Genomic DNA, 21105 nt, shown 5'->3' on the forward strand with positions numbered 1-21105 from the left:
GACCATGCCAAAGGCTTCCGTTTAGAGGGGCAGCCTGTCCGACCCCCTCCTCACAGTCCCCATTTGGATAATCTGCCGAGAGAGCTTGTCTGCCCTGAAGAGAGAATTAGGTGGTTGTCTGTGGTGGTTCTGTTACAGTCCTGAGTACCTCAGGCACAAATCTACATAATGCCACTTGATTGATGTATAAAAAGAAAGAACTTGCATTTCTATAGCGCCTTTCATGACCTCAGGACGTCTCAAAGCACTTTACAGCCAATTAAGTTCTTTTGAAGTGTGGTCACTGTTGTAATGTAGGAAACACAGCAGCCAATTTGTGCACAGCAAGCTCCCACAAACAGCACTGTGATAATGACCAGATAATCTGTTTTTGTTATGTTGGTTGAGGGATAAATATTGGTCAGGACACCGGGGATAACTCCCCTGCTCTTCTTCGAAATAGTGCCATGGGATCTTTTACATCTACCTGAGAGAGCAGACAGGGCCTCGGTTTATTGTCTCATCCACAAGACAGCACCTTCAACAGTGCAGCACTCCATCAGCACTGCACTGGAGTGTCAGCCTAGATTTTTTTGCTCAAGTCTTTGGAGTGGGACCTGAACCCACAACCCACAACCTTGTGACTCAGGCGAGAGTGCTGCCCACTGAGCCACAGCTGACACCGTGTCATTATAGTTATATAAATAGTTAATATAGTTATATATTGGGTAGTTTAAACCTGTGTTAACGGGGAATGTATCACTTTGCAGATACTGTTGAACAAACCCCTGCACATTTTGCGATCCCACAAGTTACAAATAACTTTGCTGTAATAAGACGTACTTCCTCCTCCTAGTGTTGCTATGCACCGCGGTTTGAAGTCCCTTTCAGTATAATGTGCTGACTGAGTTGAAAGGTAACTGGATCTTTCCTTTTTTTCTCCTCAGAATAAACTGGTTGATGTTTGTGAGAAATTACAGCTGAGATTAGCTTCGGTGGAGCGTTTCATGGCAGAGACTCTTAACAGCAAAAACCACAGTCTGAAGGTCAGTGAGCTTGTCTAACAAAACCACCCCTCAGCCTCTTGTTGTGGGCAACGCCCTCCCTCGTACTGCAGGAGATGAACTGCGGTCTTCTTTCATGCCAGTAGTGCGGCTGTGAAATGTCTGCAATGAACTTTATCCTGTCCTGCCAAGTATCTCTGAGAATGAGGCTTCTGGGTGGCATATCTCAATGGGACAATAGGACAAAGAGATTATGGATAAAACCACTTGCGATTGAGTCCCAAAACTAGGGGCCATATATACAAGGCAGTCACGATTAAATCCAATAAGGAATTGAGGAGAAACTTCTTTACCCAGAGAGTGGTTAGAATGTGGAACTCGCTACCACAAGCAGTAGTTAGGCAAGGCAAGTAGCATAGATGCATTTAAGAGAAAGCTAGATAATATGAGGGCGAAAGGAGTAGAAGGATATGGTGATAGGGTTAGATGAGAGGGATGGGAGGAGGCTCGTGTGGAGCATAAACACCAGCACAGACCAGTTTGGCTGAGTGGCCTGTTTCTGTGCTGTAAATTCTATGTAATCTTTGGAAGCGATTTTTACAGATAGGCTTTCATAGGGAATTGGATATATACTTGAAAAGGAAGAATTTGCAGGGCTCTGGGGAATGAGCAGGGTTGAGTGGGACTAATTGGAGAGCTCTTTCAAAGAGCCGGCACAGGCACGATGGACCAAATGGCCTCCTCCTGTGCTGTAGGGGTTAATTTTAACCTAACTCAGCGGGCAGGAAACCCACGGGATCGGGTGGAATGCTGGATTTACACCCCGTTCGACATTACTCTCCAGTGACTCCAGCGGAGAGCAATATTGGGCAGGGTGTAAAACCAGTGTTGCACACGATCCCGTCAGTTTTACGATGGCGGGTTAGGTTAACATTGCCCCGTTAATGCTATGATTCTTTACTTGACTTGCTGATTGTTTTTATTTTCAATTTAAGAAATGCTTGATCACTTTGAGACCATTCAGCAAAAATGTCTTTTAAGAACATAAGAGGAGCAGGAGTAGGCCATACGGCCCCTCGAGTCTGCTCCAACATTCAATAAGATCATGGCTGATCTTCGACCTCAACTCCACCTTCCCGCCCAATCCCAATATCCCTTGATTCCCCTAGAATTCAAAAATCCATCAGTCTCAGCCTTGAATATACTCAACGATTCAGCATCCACAGCCCTCTGGGGTAGAGAATTCCAAAGATTCACAACCCTCTGAGTGAAGAAATTTCTCCTCATGTCAGTACTAAATGGCCGACCCCTTATCCTGAGACTGTGACCCCTGGTTCTAGACTCTCCAGCCAGGGGAAACATCCTCCCTGCATCTACCCTGTCAAGTCTTCTAAGAATTTTATACGTTTCAATGAGATCACCTCTCATTCTAAACTCCAGAGAGTATAGGCCTAGTCTACTCAGTCTCTCCTCATCGGGCAACCCTCTCATCCTCGATGATTTCTTTCCTGCCTCTTGTTCTTGCCTCTGTCCCACCAAGTTTCCTGAGGTGCCCTTGGTGTAGCTGACCTTGCTCCCTCGTGCTCTCCCTTACAGAGTTCGAGCGAAGCACCGGCTCCAACCGGTTCCACGGGCGACGGTGCCGAAGAGGCCCTGCCAAAGCTAAGTGTCCAATTATTCTAGAGACGCCCCGGAGGAGCAGGAGAGTTCACAAAAAATATCCAGGCCGCTGTTGCCCCGGGACCCCCACCCTCCGTGATTGTGACGCCCCCGGCCTCCCCCCACCCCCACTCACACCCCCCCACCCACACCCCCCACACCCCCACTCCCCACCCCACTCCCCATTCCTCACAACTTACCTTGATCAAAAACAGAGATGATCTGGTCATTACCTCAATTCTGTTTGTGGGAGCTTGCTACATTACAGTAGTTACTGCACTTCGAAAGGACTTTAATGGCTGTAAAGTGTTTTGGGACGTCTTGCGGTTGTAAAAGGCGCTCCAGCAATGGGTGCTGAAAGAAAAGAAAGACTTGCATTTCTATAGCACCTTTCACAACCTCAGGACGTCCCAAAGTGCATTACAGTCAATGAAGTAGTTACTGTTGTAATGTGGGAAACGCAGCAGCCAATTTGCACACAGCAAGCTCCCACATACAGCAATGTGATAATGACCAGATAATCTGTTTTTGTTATACTGATTGAAGGATAAATATTGGCCAGGACACTGGGGAGAACTCCCCTGCTCTGCTTTTACATCCACCTGAAAGGACAGACGGGGCCTCGGTTTAAAGCCTCATCCGAAAGACGGCACCTCCAACAGTGCAGCGCTCCCTCAGCACTGCACTGGAGAGTCAGCCTAGATTTTTGTGCTCAAGTCCCTGGAGTGGGACTTGAACCCACAACCTTCTGACTCAGAGGCACGAGTGCTACCCACTGAGCCACAGCTGACACTGAAGCCAATTGTAGCACATCAATTGCTGCCCAGGCTCAATTAAGCTAATGCAGAAATCAAACCTGGCTTTTTCTTGTTTGTATGGCCATTTAGGAGAGCACTGACTAGTGCCTTTATCCACTAGGAGATCCCACACCATACTTTAGCACAGCAGTGATATTGTTCTTATTGCTGATTGTGGCTATCATTGACTGCTTGACACTGATTAACGTTATTGCTGATTACAATGACTTTAATTGCTTCCTACATTGGCTCTCGATCCCCAAATGCCTCAGTTTTAAAATTCTCATCCTTGTGTTCAAATCCCTCCATGGACTTGCCCCCTCCCTATCTCCAGCCTTACAACCCCTCTGAGAATTCTGCGCTTTTCCAATTCTGGCCTCTTGTGCATCCTCTATTTACTTCACCCCACCATTGGCAGCCATGGGTTCAGCTGCCTAGGCCCTAAGCTCTGGAATTCCTTCCCTAAATCTCCCCTCCTCTTTCCTCCTTTAAGATGCTCCTTAAAATCTGTGGCCTAGAAATTCAGTATCGCCCTGTTTGGGGCGCCAGCCTTGCCAGGGTGCTAAAAGTAGCGCCCCGGAAGCATTCGCGGCCGCCCGCCGGAAATTCAGTGGTAGCGCCCCCAAAGGGAAGCGCGGCGCTACTGGAGGTGCCCCGCATCCCTCTTGGGGCGCTGCGACTGAAGATCGTGGCGCAACGTGCCACAGCGCCACACGCTGCGGCAAGTCGCGCTGCGGTACTGCAGGCCTTCCTCCCCTACTTAAAGGGGAGGGGCCTTGTTCAGCGCGATCTGGGGCCCAGCTGGGCCCCCGAGGATCGCGAGTGCCGGCAAAAGAGCCCGGCACCGAGGAGAAGTGCCGGGCTCTTGGAACGCAGCCGGCGCTCCGCGGTGGGGGTGGGAGGTCCAGGAGGCCGGGGACGGCAGCGCAGAGAGGTGCTGGCAGGCGGCCAGCAACAAAAATGGCCACCCGCACCTCTCCTTCAATTTGCGCCTTCACCGCCGCAGCTAGGCCTCCCTGAACCAGTCGCACATAGCGTCCGGAGGTAAATCAGGGGGCGCTTCCAAATATCGCGGTCGCGGCGCAGCGCTAACGGCTAGTGCCACCACTAGCGTCCCGCTGAATTTAGCGGGAGGCATGGCCAGTGGCTTGCGACCCACTTAGCGCCCTCTTAAGGCGCTAACGGGTGGCGCAGCCCACTGAATTTCTTCCCCTGTGTCTTTGACCAAGCTTTAGGTCACCTGTCTTAATAGCTCCTTATGTGACTTGGTGTCAAATTTTGTTTGAAAATGCTCCTGTGAAGCACCTTGGAACGTTTTACTATGTTAAAGGCGCTATATAAAAACAAGTTGTTGTAATGATGCTGCTTTTGCTGATTGGGATGACTTCAGTGATTGAGGTTTTCGCTGCTCCGAATAATGCCATTGATTGCAGCTCATCCTTACTGACGGCTTCTCTCCACATTCCTGCAAACAGGCTAATGCCAGTGGTGCCAGGGAACTGATCATCCAACGCCTGAACTTCATACGCGAAATGTGCGAGAATGAGGAGCAGCGTCTGTTGGAGGTGGTCCACGACGAGGAAGAGCGGATCCAACAGAGCATCCTGACCCAGAAAACCTACTGGACGGAGTCCCAGCAGAAGCTAACAGACATTAAAAACTACCTGGTGGACACGCTGACCAAAATGAATGACAGCGCACTTGTGGTGAGCGACAGTTTTCAATTACTGTCCAGTCCCATTTATGAATTGCTTCCATTTACTATTTAACCAAACTCATTTTCTTTCTCTGCAGAAACGCCAGAAGGAAATATTTGAAAGGTACGTCCAGTCAATAATACAAAGCGTGCACTGGCTACTAACACAGAGCTTGGCATAACCCATTGGAGCTTTACTCCTGCAGTTTACAATGTCATCTGGACCTGAGTGTGAGCGCTGTGCCTTGTCCGAACTCACGAGTGTGAGCGCTGTGCCTTGTCCGAACTCACGAGTGTGAGCGCTGTGCCTTGTCTGAACTCACGAGTGTGAGCGCTGTGCCTTGTCCGAACTCACGAGTGTGAGCGCTGTGCCTTGTCTGAACTCACGAGTGTGAGCGCTGTGCCTTGTCTGTACTCACGAGTGTGAGCGCTGTGCCTTGTCCGAACTCACGAGTGTGAGCGCTGTGCCTTGTCCGAACTCACGAGTGTGAGCGCTGTGCCTTGTCGGAACTCACGAGTGTGAGCGCTGTGCCTTGTCCGAACTCACGAGTGTGAGCGCTGTGCCTTGCCTGAACTCACGAGTGTGAGCGCTGTGCCTTGTCTGAACTCACGAGTGTGAGCGCTGTGCCTTGTCTGAACTCACGAGTGTGAGCGCTGTGCCTTGCCTGAACTCACGAGTGTGAGCGCTGTGCCTTGTCTGAACTCACGAGTGTGAGCGCTGTGCCTTGTCTGAACTGACGAGTGTGAGCGCTGTGCCTTGTCTGAACTGACGAGTGTGAGCGCTGTGCCTTGTCTGAACTCACGAGTGTGAGCGCTGTGCCTTGTCTGAACTCGCGAGTGTGAGCGCTGTGCCTTGTCTGATCTCTCGAGTGTGAGCGCTGTGCCTTGTCTGATCTCTCGAGTGTGAGCGCTGTGCCTTGTCTGAACTCACGAGTGTGAGCGCTGTGCCTTGTCTGATCTCTCGAGTGTGAGTGCTGTGCCTTGTCTGAACTCACGAGTGTGAGCACTGTGCCTTGTCTGAACTCACGAGTGTGAGCGCTGTGCCTTGTCTGATCTCTCGAGTGTGAGCGCTGTGCCTTGTCTGATCTCTCGAGTGTGAGCGCTGTGCCTTGTCTGATCTCTCGAGTGTGAGCGCTGTGCCTTGCCTGAACTCACGAGTGTGAGCGCTGTGCCTTGTCTGATCTCTCGAGTGTGAGCGCTGTGCCTTGTCTGAACTCACGAGTGTGAGCGCTGTGCCTTGTCTGATCTCTCGAGTGTGAGCGCTGTGCCTTGTCTGAACTGACGAGTGTGAGCGCTGTGCCTTGTCTGAACTCACGAGTGTGAGCGCTGTGCCTTGTCTGAACTCACGAGTGTGAGCGCTGTGCCTTGCCTGAACTCACGAGTGTGAGCGCTGTGCCTTGTCTGAACTCACGAGTGTGAGCGCTGTGCCTTGTCTGAACTGACGAGTGTGAGCGCTGTGCCTTGTCTGAACTGACGAGTGTGAGCGCTGTGCCTTGTCTGAACTCACGAGTGTGAGCGCTGTGCCTTGTCTGAACTCGCGAGTGTGAGCGCTGTGCCTTGTCTGATCTCTCGAGTGTGAGCGCTGTGCCTTGTCTGATCTCTCGAGTGTGAGCGCTGTGCCTTGTCTGAACTCACGAGTGTGAGCGCTGTGCCTTGTCTGATCTCTCGAGTGTGAGTGCTGTGCCTTGTCTGAACTCACGAGTGTGAGCGCTGTGCCTTGTCTGATCTCTCGAGTGTGAGCGCTGTGCCTTGTCTGAACTCACAAGTGTGAGCGCTGTGCCTTGTCTGATCTCTCGAGTGTGAGCGCTGTGCCTTGTCTGAACTGATGAGTGTGAGCGCTGTGCCTTGTCTGAACCCTGCATCCAGCCTGACAATAGCAAAATACTGCGGATGTGGGAAATCGGAAAGAAAACCAGAAAATGCTGGAAAGACTCAGCAGGTCAGGCAGCAACTGTGGAGAGAGAAACAGAATTAACGTTTCAGGTCGATGATCTTTCGTCAGAACAATTCTATCTGCTGCCTGACCTGCTGAGTATTTCCAGCGTTTTTTGTTTTTATTCCTGCTTGACAATGACTGGATCAAATTACACATTGAACTTAGCCATGTAGAGAACTTCAGTGAAGTGCTGTGAGTCTCCAGCCTGACTGGTTCAAATTACACATTCCAGACAAAGTGTTGGGTGATTACTTCCTGGCGGGGCCAGTACGAACCTTGTTAATTACACCGGGTGGGCGGTGTCACTAAACACGTCCTTATCCAGTCAAGCTTTTCTCCTGCAGTTTACAATGTCACCTACCCCTCTGAAGAGATTATTGCATTGTATTTACCACCAGGGATCTTATTCTCCTGTTTCTTACATTACAACAGTGACTACACTTAAAGAAAAAGTACTTAATTGGCTGTAAAGCGATTTGGGATGTCCTGAGGTCGTGAAAGGCGCAAGTCTTTCTTTCCCTTCCATTCTCCAAGGAAAGGTCAGCATGGTAAAGACCTTTCCTTGGAGAATGGAAGGGAAAGAAAGACTTTCCGATGACCTTTCGTCAGAACTGGAAAAAAGCAGGAAATGGAAAGCAGGTTTAGGGGCTGGGAAAAGGGGGAGGGGATGAAAGAACAAAAGGGAAGGTCAGTGATAGGATAGAAAGCCGGAGAGATTAAGAGACATTGAGAGACATTAAGAGATATTCAAGGCGAGAGGAGGTGGTAATGGGACAGGTTAAGGAACAAAGGATGGCTCTAGATGGGGTGTGAATTGCGCTGGCAGAATGAAGGTGAAGACCGGGCTTGCCTCATCACCTGTTGACGCAGCATTTAAATCTGGCGACGCGGCGGTTTACAGAGCAGCTAGGACCAACCTAAAAAAGGGTACCAGGACTGCCAAATGGAAACAGACACTGCGGATAGAGGATCACTTCCGCAACAACTCGGACCCCCGGCGCATGTGGCAAGGCATCCAGTCCATCACTGACTACAAGGGCAAAAACACCAGTCCCCTGGTCAGCGACGCCTCCCTTCCGGAGGAGCTTAACAACTTCTACGCTCGCTTCGACAGGGACAACAAGGAGCCGGCTACCAAAGCCTTGCCACCCCCGGAAGACCAGGTGCTCACTCTGTCGACCTCCGACGTAAGGGGCGCTCTACGCAGAGTGAACACACGAAAGGCTACTGGACCGGATAGCATCCCTGGACGGGTACTCAAGGAATGTGCTGATCAGCTGGCTGATGTCTTCACCGCCATCTTCAACCTGTCATTGGCCCAGGCAGTAGTCCCTACATGCTTCAAGACCGCCACCATCACTCCTGTGCCTAAACAAGCAGCTGTGACGTGTCTGAACGACTATCGACCTGTCGCACTCACACCCATCATAATGAAGTGTTTTGAGAGACTGGTCTTAGCCCACATCAAAGCCAGTGTTCCTGCCTCCCTTGACCAACACCAGTTTGCCTATCGGGCAAACAGATCAACGGAGGATGCAATCACAACTGCTCTACACTCGGCACTGAATCACCTAGATGGTAAGGAGACCTACATCAGAATGTTGTTTATAGACTACAGCTCAGCATTCAACACTATCGTCCCCAACAAGCTGGCCACCAAACTCCAAACTCTTGGCCTGAACACTTCCCTCTGCAACTGGACCCTGGACTTCCTAACAAACAGACCCCAGTCTGTCAAATTAGGTAACCACACCTCCGCCCCCCCCTGACCCTGAACACGGGGGCCCCACAAGGATGTGTGCTGAGCCCCCTCCTCTACTCCCTCTTCACCCACGACTGTGTGGCTGTTAATGGTTCCAACACCATCATCAAGTTTGCAGATGACACCACGGTAGTAGGCCAGATCACCAACAACGATGAGTCAGCCTACAGGGAGGAGGTCCAGCATCTCGTGAAGTGGTGCGCCGACAACAACCTGGCCCTTAACACCAAGAAAACAAAGGAAATAATCGTGGACTTCAGGAAGTCCAAAGGCGGAAGTCACACCCCCATCCACATCAATGGGGCGGAGGTGGAAAGGGTGGCCAGCTTTAAGTTCCTCGGAGTCCACATCACGGAAGACCTCTCCTGGTCCCTCAACACCTCCTCTCTGGTGAAGAAGGCCCAGCAGCGCCTATATTTCTTGAGGAGGCTGAAGGGATGTAATCTGTCACCCCTGATCCTCTCTAACTTCTACCGCTGCACTATAGAGAGCATCCTGACAAACTGTATCACGGTATGGTACGGCAGCTGTAGCTCCCATGACCGGAAAGCCCTGCAGCGGGTAGTCAAAACTGCCCAACGCATTACCGGCACCCGGCTACCGACCATAGAACATATATATCAGAAACGCTGCCTACGGAGGGCACGGTCCATCATCAAAGACCCTACCCACCCCAGCCACAGTCTGTTCGCCCTCCTACCATCTGGAAGACGCTACAGATGCATTCGCACCCGTACGACCAGATTTAGGAACAGCTTCTTTCCCAGGGCTGTCATCCTACTGAACTCCACAAATAAACACTAAAGCCTGCACATCTGCCGATGCACTTTATTATGGTCATATTTATGCTAATATATATGTACAAATGTATGTTGAAATGTTTAAGTGTCCTAATCCAAATTGTACACTTTCGGGAGCCGCAAGCCTACATTTCGTTGTACTGCACTTGTGCACTAACAATGACAATAAAAGTTGATTTGATTTGATTTGAATCTTGTTTGGGAATTCCTGACCCTTTGGGCATAGAGCCCCAACTGCTCCATCCTCAGCCCGCTCCTGCAAGGAGAGCGACGGAGCTACTAAATTGACTTGAATAGTATCTGTACCACTGAACCCATTGACCCGCTGAAGGTCCTGCCACGATGAAATCATTTCATTTCCAAAATTATATGTAAATAATGGCCCGGATTTTCCGATCGGATGCTTCCTGTGGGCGGATGCTTCCAATCTGGAAAAAATCTAGGAACTTACCTGCTGGCTCCGTAGGTCCCGACACTTCCGCTCCTGGGCCTCTCCTGGTGTGCGCGTGCGCAGAGGCCCGGGTATCCCAGGGGCGCAGGCGGTTCGCAAGCGTCCCTGGGATCATGTGGGCCATGGGGAACCAATGGGAGAAGGGAATCCTCCTACATATATTTGACAGGTCTCTCCGGATAGACCCATCAAAAGTATGAATGGGGATCATTCAAAAAACACACAAACATTAAATAATTTTTTTTTTAAATCACGTTTTTAAAGTTAGTTAAAATTACATTATTAAATTTAATATTTTAAACAAAAGTTTAATTTTTTGAAAAAATAATTAAATTTTTTTACCGGGCTAAAAATAAACTTACCTTTTTTAAAGTATTTTAAAATTATAAATGAGTGAAAAAATGTTTTTTTTACTTTTTTAAACTCTTATGCTGGTAAAAGCAGGCCTTACGCTTTTACCAGGCGTAAGATTTTTAAGTGTTTTCAGCAGGCGGAGGTTCTGCAGAAAGCGGAACTCTCCAGCCGCGGAGGCCCTTCTCCAGGGCAGGCGTCCGATCTGTCAGGAAGTTTCTCGACTGATCGGAAGTGCCGGTTTTCAGCGCATGCACTTCGCATGCTTGAAACCGGCACTTGCGAGGCCCCTACGGATGGGTACACAGCTTGTACACACCCGTGGGGATCGGAAAATACGGGCCATTATGAATGAGAGGGTCTGTGACCTGCATCTCGGAGATACCTCCCCAAAATATAAATCATTCCACTTGCTACAGTTTTCAACAAGCCTGTGGACCTGTGTTTAAACCTTTTGCCCTCCCCTCCCACCCCAAGACCACTGCCTGTAGCTTTGTAACACTAGGCCACCCATAGTATGATCTGTTGCAGTCCCTCTACGAGTGGTGTAAGACCCCCATTTGCCCCCAGGTTAAACCGTGATCCCCCCCCCCCCCCGCCCCCCCCAGGATTGAACATAGTTCTGGAGGTTTCATCACATGACCTCCCAACTCCCAATCGTCTCACCCGGTCAAACAGCCTTTTTACCCCCATCCCCTGTTACTACAACTAAGAAACAACAGTGTTCCAAGAAAATGAAGAAAACGCCCATTGTTTTTTAACGCCCCTGTGATTTTTCTCCTGGGTTTTGCTCGCAGCTGTGTCCTGGAGATTAATCTTCAATTCGTGGAGACTCCTGGACAGTGGGGGGTTGGGCGACCCCTGCCCTACCTCTCCTCCACCAATGGATCTTTGTATCTGGGTTTCAGCAGATTTCAGTCCTATGTTAATGGTGAAGATTATCGTGGGCACAAACTCATGCACGATAGCTTCACGGTACTGATGCCTTTGTTACCTCTAGACTTGACTATTCCAACGCACTCCTGGCCGGCCTCCCTCCCACATTCCACCCTACATAAACTTGAGGTCATCCAAAACTCGGCTGCCCGTGTCCTAACTCGCACCAAGTTCCGTTCACCCATCACCCCTGTGCTCGCTGACCTACACTGGCTCCTGGTTAAGCAGCGCCTCGATTTCAGAATTCTCATCCTTGTTTTCAAATCCCTCCATGGCCTTGCCCCTCCCTATCTCTGTAATCTCCTTCAGCTCCACAACCTCCGCCCCCCCCCCCCCCTCGAGATATCTGCGCTACTCTAATTCTGCCCTCTTGAACATCCCCGATTTTAATCGCTCCACCATTGGCGGCCGTGCCTTCAGCTGCCTGGGCCCTAAGCTCTGGAATCCCCTCCCTAAACCGCTCCGCCTCTCTCTTACCTCCTTTAAGACGCTCCTTAAAACCTACCTCTTTGACCAATCTTTTGGTCATCTGCCCTAATTTCTCCTTATGTGGCTCGGTGACTTTTTTTTTGTCTTATAACACTCCTGTGAAGCACCTTGAGATGTTTTACTACGTTAAAGGCGCTTTATAAATACAGGTTGTTGTTAATGGAACTTGGATGGTGAGCGAAGTTTTCGCAGTTTATAAGTATTCCCCCCCAAACTCCCATTATTACAGGGGAGGAAAATAAATGTGTCTATCTGTCGTTGACTGCACTCGTATAGGTGAGTTTAATTGGAACAATGAGTGGTTAGAAGCAATGCTTGCGGTAATTTTTTTTTGGGTGCGTGTCCCCTCTAACAGGCTGCACGGCCCATTCAGATTTCTGCGCATATCTGGTTTTTCCGTTTAAAAGCCGATGAGCGGCCTGCGCGGGACCTCCAGACCGCTGTGCAGCTTAACGGAAACATTGGTTATAAGATGAAACCGTTATGTTGTTGTCTACTGTTATAGAATCATAGTCGTACAGCACAATGGAGACCATTCGGCCCATTATGCCTGTGCTGACACGTTGTAAGAGCTCTCCAATTAGTCTCACTTCCCCGCTCTTTCCCCATAGCCCTGCAAATTTTCCCTTTTCCAGTATTTATCCAATTCCCTTTTGAAAGTTATTATTGAATCTGCTTCCACCGCCCTTTCAGGCAGTGCATTCCAGATCATCATAACTCGCTGCGTAAAAAAATTCTCCTCATCTCCCCTCTGATTCTTTTGCCAATTATCTTAAATCTGTGTCCTCTGGTTACCGACCCTCCTGTCAGTGGAAACAGTTTCTCCTTATTTAGTCTTATCAAAACCCCTCATGATTTTCAATGCCTCTATTAAATTTACCCTTAACCTTGTCTGCTCTAAGGAGAACAATCCCAGCTTCTGTAGTCTCTCCACATAACTGAAGTCCCTCATTCCAGATTGTTCTGATAAATCTCCTCTGCACCCTCTCCAAGGCCTTGATATCCTTCCTAAAGTGTGGTGCCCAGAATTGGACACAATGTGTGTGTATTTCTGTTTTTTTTTTCCTTCTGAACGTGATTGTTTGTTCCAGGGCGGAGGAAGCAGAGGGAATTCTTGAGCCCGAGGACTCGAACAAGCTGAACTTCAACCTTGCCTGTGCTGACAGTCACCTCCTCGGTAGTCTGTGGGCATCTGCGGCCATGATCTGCATCACAGGTCAGTAATAACTCGCCCACAATAATTACTTAGTGTATTGTATCTTAAATAGAAGCAAGGCGATCCGTTTGAAAAAAATAGGTGCTGTTGGGAAAGAGCAAAAGTATAATATAAGATAGTCACCAAGAAATGAAATAGGGAATTCAGAAGAAACTTCTTTACCGAGGGAGTGGTTGAAGCGAATAGTGTAGATGCATTTAAGGGGAAGCTAGATGAGCATAGGAGGGAGAAGGGAATAGAGGGTTATGCTGATAGAGTTAGATGAGGAAAGACGGGAGGAGGCTCGAGTGGAGTATAAACACCGGCATGGACTGGTTGGGCCGAATGGCCTGTTTCTGTGCTGTAAATCCTATGTAATGTTAAGGGCTGGTTTGAACCCTCAGTGTGCTCTCTGTTATAAATCTCATCATCAAGAAACTACTTATGAAATAACGCTGGACGGCCAGCTGGTGGCGCCATCCAAGGAGTATAAATACTCGGACGTTGGCCCCAGCTTGTCAGGGACATTTTGTAAGACAAGGAACTAGTGAAGTACAACTAGACTTCCATGTTCTGAAACAAGTTGATTAAAGCCTTGCTTTATACTCAAACCAAGCGTGTAGTGAGTTTTATTACGTCACTCTCCTCATGGATCAGTGGGATTAGCCAGTGAGGCGTCCAAGGTTTGATCCCAGCCTGTGCTGATTTAGCTGATCCCAGTGACAGATGGGTTACAATTGGCCTTCACAGCCCGCTGTTTATTGCTATTTCTGACCCCTGCTGGAGTTCACATGCTTGGGCATCGAGTGGGAGAAAAGGACCATGCATGATGTGGTGTTCCCTGCAGTTCAATAATCTGCCAAATTCACTGTTGTGTACTTTCAACAATAACGAGCACTTGGGCGCAGTTCTGGAGGGTGTAGTACCCCAGCAAGAATCTTGTTTCTTAACCTGGGGGCAAATGAGGGTCTTACACAGACTACTCTGTAACCTCCTCCGGCCCGACAACCCGCCGAGATCTCTGCACTCCACCAATTCTGGTCTCTTGCACATCTCCCATTATAACCACCCCACCATTGGAGGCCATTACTTCAGTTGCCAAGGCCCTAAGCTCTGGAATTCCCTCCCTAAATCTCTCCGCCTTGCTACCTCTCTCTCCTCCTTTAAGATGCTCCTTAAAACCTACCTCTTTGACTAAGCTTTTGATCACCTGTCCTGATATCTCTTTATGTGGCTCAGTGTCAAGTTTTGTCTGATAACGTTCCTGTGAAATGCCTTGGAATGTTTTACTATGTTAAAGGCGCTATATAAATGCAAGTTGTTGTTGAAGGGACGGGGTGAAAATTGTTAAGGGAACGAAACTCTCAGTGGAGTATTACGTACGGAAAGATCAGGTAAAGATCAGCTGGCCCGTCAAGCTTGCCCCACACTCACATTCATGACTAGACACTTCCTACACCCCTGCCCCAACACAGCCATGTAATCTCCCAGAAGAGGCAATAAAGATGTAAAGATAAAAGGTCTCTTGCAATCTTTTCTGAGGCCCTTGCCATCCATGACCTTACTGTGGATCATTCCATTGACATCTTGGCATTGACTGAAATTTGGCTCACTGGTGGTGACCCCTTGCCCTTTACTGAAGACTCCCCAGCTGGCTGTACTTCCCACCACCTGTCCTGCCCAGTCGATATCGCTGGCCAGGTTTATGATGGATGGAACATCATGGATGCTGTGGCAGCGTGGCCTTTATCACCGAGTCGCACCTTATCTCGGCACCCCCACTACTCCTCTGGTGCTTTCTCCTCCTTTGAGCAACTCACCTTGTTTCACCCCTCTCCCCTCTCCCTAAATATCCTCATTGCCCACTGCCCTTCCAAGCTCCATCCTGGGGTTCTCCCACCGATATCCTCATTCCTTTCCTCCCTCAACCTCCGCACTGAGCGACTCCTCGCCCTTGGTATTTTCAATGGCTTCGGTCGTCTTAATATGTAGTTGGAGGAAATTTCTGCTCATCCAATACTGGATGTTGGACAAGCAGCGTGGGCTGTGCTGGGCTGTGGCGCTGGGCTGTGGTGCTGTGCTGGGCTGGGCTGTGGTGCTGTGCTGTGGGGCTGTGCTGGGCTGTGGTGCTGTGCTGTGGGGCTGTGCTGGGCTGTGGCGCTGGGCTGGGCTGGGCTGTGGCGCTGGGCTGGGCTGTGGTGCTGTGCTGGGCTGTGGTGCTGTGCTGTGGGGCTGTGCTGGGCTGTGGTGCTGGGCTTTGCTGGGCTGGGCTGTGGTGCTGTGCTGGGCTGTTGTATAATGGAGCTTCCTCGAGAAAATGGTGCAGTACTTTTGATGAAAATAAAACACCTGCCTCAGCCCGGTGACAGGCTCTGAAGAGGTCGGGAGCCAGTGTTCTAGGAGTGGATTGTGACACTGATTCAACACTCAGCTGGCTCTGTGCGACCCTGCCTACAGTTGGCTGTTTGTGTGGTGCTGAGTTCACACTTTGCCCCTGGCGGGTGATAGTCCGGGGCAGGTTTTCAACTTGCCGCCCGGGCGTGAAGCTCACCTAACGGATCAGCTGCCAGTACAGCAACAGCCCGATTTTTCTTTCTTCTGATGTCAATAAAAATCAAGTGCTTTCTATATTGGGCAGCTGATCTACAACATGAGCTGCACCCACAGGGGGCAAGTTTAAAATCCAGTCCCTTATGTTACATGCACACTAAATGTGCTGCGTAACTCTTGATAACTCCTTTCCAATGCCCTGGACTATCTTAACCCAGCAGTATGAGAGGTTGTTTCCCCTGGCTGGAGTGTCTAGAACTAGAGGGCATAGTCTCAGGATAAGGGGTCGGCCATTTAAGACTGAGATGCGGAGAAATTTCTTCACTCAGAGGGTTGTGAATCTTTGGAATTCTCTGCCCCAGAGGGCTGTGAATGCTGAGTCTTTGAGTATATTCAAGGCTGAGATTGATAGATTTTTGGACTCTCGGGGAATCAAGGGATATGGAGATCGGGCGGGAAAGTGGAGTTGAGGTCGATGGTCAGCCATGATCTCATTAAATGGCGGAGCAGGCTCAAGGGGCCGTATGGCCCACTCCTGCTCCTATTTCTTATGTTCTTATGGCCAGTGAGTGCATCTCTGAACACCTGATTGATTCATTCGCATCAGCAGTAAGCAATACAGCATTCTCACTAAAATAGTGCGTTTGGGGTTTGAGTTCAAATCATTTGATTGGATAAATGATCCACTCAGACTTCTTGCAGCTATGAGGAATATACTGAAATTTAGTAAACTTTACGGAACATAGGAACAGGAGCAAGCCATTCAGCCCCTCGAGCCTGTTCCACCATTCAATTAGATCATGGCCGATCTGTATCTCAACTCCATGTACCTGCCTTTGACCCATATCCCTTGATAGGGATGTAAACAACAACTTGCATTTATATAGCACCTTTAACGTAATACAATGTCCCAAGGTGCTTCACAGGAGCATTATCAAACGAAATCAGACACCGAGCTACAGAAAGAGATATTAGGACAGGTGACCAAAAGCCTGGTCAAAGAGGTAGGTTTTAAGGAGCGGCTTAAAGGATGAGAGGGAGGCGGAGAGGTTTAGGGAGGGAATTCCAGAGCTTAGGGCCCCGGTAGCTGAAAGCACAGCTGCCAATAAACTGCCGTTGTTGCCATCAATTTAAAAATGCGTTTTGTTTGAAATGATCGGGCAAAGTTACTGGGAGGCTTTACCTAAACCAACTGTCTTGTCAGTCGGGACACAGTCATCAACCTGGGGCAATAAGCAAGGAGCTTCCATCCATCCTCACCTTCTAACCCTGAGGACTGTGAGTTCAGGCAGTCACTTCCACTCACGTCATTTTTTAGTCTGTGATTTTTGATGTGATTCTTCTGCAAATGAAGTCCCAGCTGGTGAACTCGGTGGCACAATGGGTTAGGCTAGTGGTCCTTGACCTTTGGGGCAGGGGTTCAGACCCAGGCTCAGCCTGATGGGGTGGAAGTGTCCTCTGTTTACTGACTGTAAGGGTTCAGTGGGAAGTGTGTGTGGGACGAGTCAATCCAGTGAGTACGGGCCTTCAGCATAAAACCGGTGCTAATTGGCAGCGTCACTGAGATGGGCCTAACGATGGTTGCTGTGGGAACGGAATGTGACACCGGTGCAGTAGGGGGGCACTGTTCTGTGGTGGAGGTGTATCCTTGTGGCCGAGGAGAGAGAAAGCTTCACTCTGCATCTTCTGATGCTGACACCACGGCCTCAAGTGTAAAACGTTCCATTCCCCAGCACTATTACCTTCACCTCTGAAAGAAAGACTATAGCGCCTTTCATGGCGTCAGGACGTCCCAAAGTGCTTCACAGCCAACGAAGTACTTTTAAAAGTGGCGTCACTGTTGTAATGTAGGAAACACTGCAGCCAATTTGCGCACAGCAAGATCCCACAAACAGCGGTGTGATAATGAGCAGATAATCTGTTTTAGTGATGTTGGTTGAGGGATAAATATTGTCCAGGACACTGGGGAGAACTCTCCTGCTCTTCTTCGAAATAGTGTCATGGGATCTTTTACATCCAACTGAGACTGGGCCTTGGTTTAACGTCTCATCCGAAAGATGGCACCTCCGACAGTGCAGCACTCCCTCAGTACTGCAGTGTAGTGTCAGCCTGGATTATGCGCTCAAGTCTCTGGAGTGGGATTTGAACCCACGACCTTAAGCACAATGTAGCTTTAAAAAAAAGACTAAAAAGTTAAGCCACCCAAAAATCTTTAATGGACGAACGTTGTTCGTTGAAATAAAACTAGAATCTCCTGTTTCAGGTGCCGAAGACTTGCACATAGATGAAAAAACATTGCACTCATCGCTGACACTCTCCGAAAATAAAAAGAGACTGACCTTTGTCAGCAAGAAAGCCCGCTCGTACCCGGACTGTCCTGAGCGCTTTGACCACTGGCCCAACGCCCTGGGGCTGGAGTCTTTCCAGAGCGGCCTTCACACCTGGAGAGTGGACGTGGAGAGAAGCTGCGCCTACAAAGTGGGACTGGCTTATGGCTGCCTTGCGCGCAAAGGTTCCGGCCACGATTCCCGGCTCGGATATAACCCGTCCTCCTGGGTGTTCTCTCGGTACAATGAAGAATACACGGTCGTCCATGACGGCCAGCTGAAGACCTTGAATCTGCTGAGGCGCCCAGCGTCAATCGGTGTGCTGGTGGACTATGAAGGCGGTGAAATCCTCTTCTATGATCCTGACACCTGTGCCATAATGCACTGCTACAGAACAAAGCTCGCCCTTCCCATCTACGCAGCGCTGGCGGTGGCGGATGACAGTATCACGATTGTCCAATAGCAGGGTGGTGCATCCATTGAATCCTGAGATATCTCCGAGCACTCGCCTAATATTTTGGTTCCAGGATTCTCTCAATCTGGGAAGTGACCCCAGTCTAATAGTTCAGGAACTAGCAAAGTGTCCCAACACTGGTTTAGACTGAGTACAAAAGCTTCTTACACTGAGATGCCAACATATAGATGATTCATTCTTGCTGTTGGGTCATAGCAGGTCATTCTGTGTTAATAAGATGTTGACATTGTAGCTTACAGTTCAACATGGGAAGGATGGGTAACAGGGTTTTTCTTCGCTAGTTTTCTGCCCTTATTTCCCCTCTTGAAGACATTGATTTCCTTGCTGGTGTAGTTTTTAATAAATTCATTCTTGGGATGTGGGTGTCACTGGCAAGGCTGGCATTTAGTGCCCATAGTTGCCCTGTGAAGGTGGTGGTGAACCGCTGCTACCGGTTTGATACAACTGAGGGCAGTTAAGAGTCAACCACGTTGGTGTGGGACTGGAGTCACACACGGGCCAGACCGGGTAAGGATGGCAGCTTTCCTTCCCCAAAGGACATTCGTCAGCCAGTTGGGTTTTTTGCGACAATCCGACAGCTTCATGCTCACTTTTACTGATACCAGCTTTTTATTTCCAGATTTAAAAACAACTGAATTCAAGTTCTCAAACTTCCATGGAGGGATTTGAACTCGGGTTCACCGCATCATACTTTACCCAAGTAGCCATGTTTATGTATGACCTTTGGCAGTGAATGTTGACAGGCTAGTTCACCGTCAGAGACATTCAGGGGGAGGGGGCTCCCTGGACAGGGACAAAGGCTGGGAACCAGGGCTGATTTCTCCCTAACCCAGGATCACCGAGACCAATCGTACCCCCGCTACTGTCACCCCAGTAACTCAATGCAGAGCGAGGATGAAAACCTGGTCACTGGGATCAATCACAAAGCTTTCAATGTTGGCAATTTGTGAAATGGAAACGGTCTGAAATTCAGGCTTAGTGCTGTGTGTCTGTTAGTCTAAAATTCCCACAAGGTTGTTGAGATTTACAGAGGGTTGTCAGTTCCAGGTACAGACTGACTGGGTGATACTGGGCGGAACAGGCCCAAGGGGCTGAATGACCTACTGCTGTTCCTGTGTTCCGATGCTATACACCGTCTGCTCTTAATCGTTGGTACTGGGACGGTGATCGATGGATAGAGGGGGTTGGGGTGTGAGGAGCTAGGAGTAATAAATAAGCTACTGAAAATCGTTCTGTGTGTGTCTCTCATTCTTTCAGTTCTTGCCAGGTCACACCACCACATTCTTTAAGGGGATTTGGAGAGGGATAGGGCCGGGGCCAGGTTGCCAACCCTCCAGGAAGTTTAATCTTCTGGACACTGCTGCGAGGAACCCAGGAGAAAATTAATAGAGGCAGTAAAACAAAATTGTGTTCTGCTCATTCTCTTTTGATCACTTTCGTTTATTAGTTAAATAAATATTGGAGATGGGGGGGCAGGGGCGAAAGGCTGTTTGGCCAGGTGGGGCGGTTGGAAGCATGCGGTCCTGTGATTAAACGTCCAGGAAAACATCCAACCAGAGTTAGCAACCTTAGGCAGGGGTGAACAAAGACACGGCGTTTTAAATTAGATTGGTGTGGAATCATTTGCAATACAGTATCTGTAGTGGAACCAAAGGCTCGTGAACATGGAGGTGGGTTTGGTGGGCAGGAGGCATGCTTACCTTCAGCGACTGGTGCACAAGGACACCCAGGTCTCATTGCACTTCCCCTTTTCCCAATCTAATGCCGTTCAGATAATAATCTGCCTTCCTGTTTTTGCCACCAAAGTGGATAACCTCGCATTTATCCACGTTATACTGCATCTGCCCAATCAGAAGTGGTGGGGTCAGAGAGCACACGGGGCTGTAAAGGATAGAGAGAAGGGATGGGGTCAGAGATACACAGGGCTGATTACAAGAGGAACGAAGCAATATGCACTCTGCAAAGCCCAGGGTAGGTGTCACCACATTGCACGCTCCCGTTTGAAATATGCTCAGATATATTGTGCCTCCTGTTGGGTGAATTAACCTCAGTCACCTGCTCTGAACATGCATTGTTCCAGTGACTGAGCCGATTCCCTCAATCACAAACTGGATCACGTCGACACTACATTACAGTGCTGGGAGTTAAAGGGCCAGCCTCACCATTCAGAGAGCTTTGGAAAGGCTGAATTTCTGGAACTGTATATTACTTGCTCTCAATTATTTAATGATGAATGTATTTCTTATTCAATAGTGTGTTATAATTAAATAAAAGTATTTAAACATAAATTTATGTTTGTAATTCTGATTTATGAAAATAGCTATATTCAACACAATTTTTTGACTTTCCCATACTCTCTTATCTCTCTATCCTTTTCAGCCCTGTGTATCTCTGACCCCATCCCTTCTCTATCCTTTACAGCCCTGTGTGCTCTCTGACCCCATCCCTTCTCTCTATCCTTTACAGCCCAGTGTGCTCTGTGACCCCATCCCTTCTCTCTATCCTTTACAGCCCTGTGTGCTCTCTGACCCCATCCCTTCTCTCTATCCTTTACAGCCCTGTGTGCTCTCTGACCCCATCCCTTCTCTCTATCCTTTACAGCCCTGTGTGCTCTCTGACCCCATCCCTTCTCTCTATCCATTACAGCCCAGTGTGCTCTGTGACCCCATCCCTTCTCTCTATCCATTACAGCCCTGTG

The 21105-nt window shown here is 49.1% G+C and overlaps 1 protein-coding gene across 1 annotated transcript in view; it reads left to right on the forward strand.

The window, feature by feature from the left end:
- The window catches only part of LOC147101881 (B box and SPRY domain-containing protein-like), a 44202-nt gene extending 23507 nt beyond the window's left edge, over window positions 1-20695 (forward strand). Inside the window, exons 2-6 of the mRNA XM_085965897.1 lie at window positions 927-1025; window positions 4915-5145; window positions 5234-5259; window positions 12952-13076; window positions 17869-20695. Coding sequence (XP_085822023.1) covers window positions 927-1025; window positions 4915-5145; window positions 5234-5259; window positions 12952-13076; window positions 17869-18395 — 1008 coding nt within the window. The 3' untranslated portion in view covers window positions 18396-20695. The remainder of the gene's footprint in view (window positions 1-926; window positions 1026-4914; window positions 5146-5233; window positions 5260-12951; window positions 13077-17868) is intronic.
- The last annotated feature ends 410 nt before the right edge of the window (window positions 20696-21105 follow it).

Source organism: Somniosus microcephalus, chromosome 23, assembly GCF_052327205.1.
Source record: "Somniosus microcephalus isolate GS21.2 chromosome 23, FLI_Smic_1.0, whole genome shotgun sequence".
Lineage (NCBI taxonomy): Eukaryota > Metazoa > Chordata > Chondrichthyes > Squaliformes > Somniosidae > Somniosus > Somniosus microcephalus.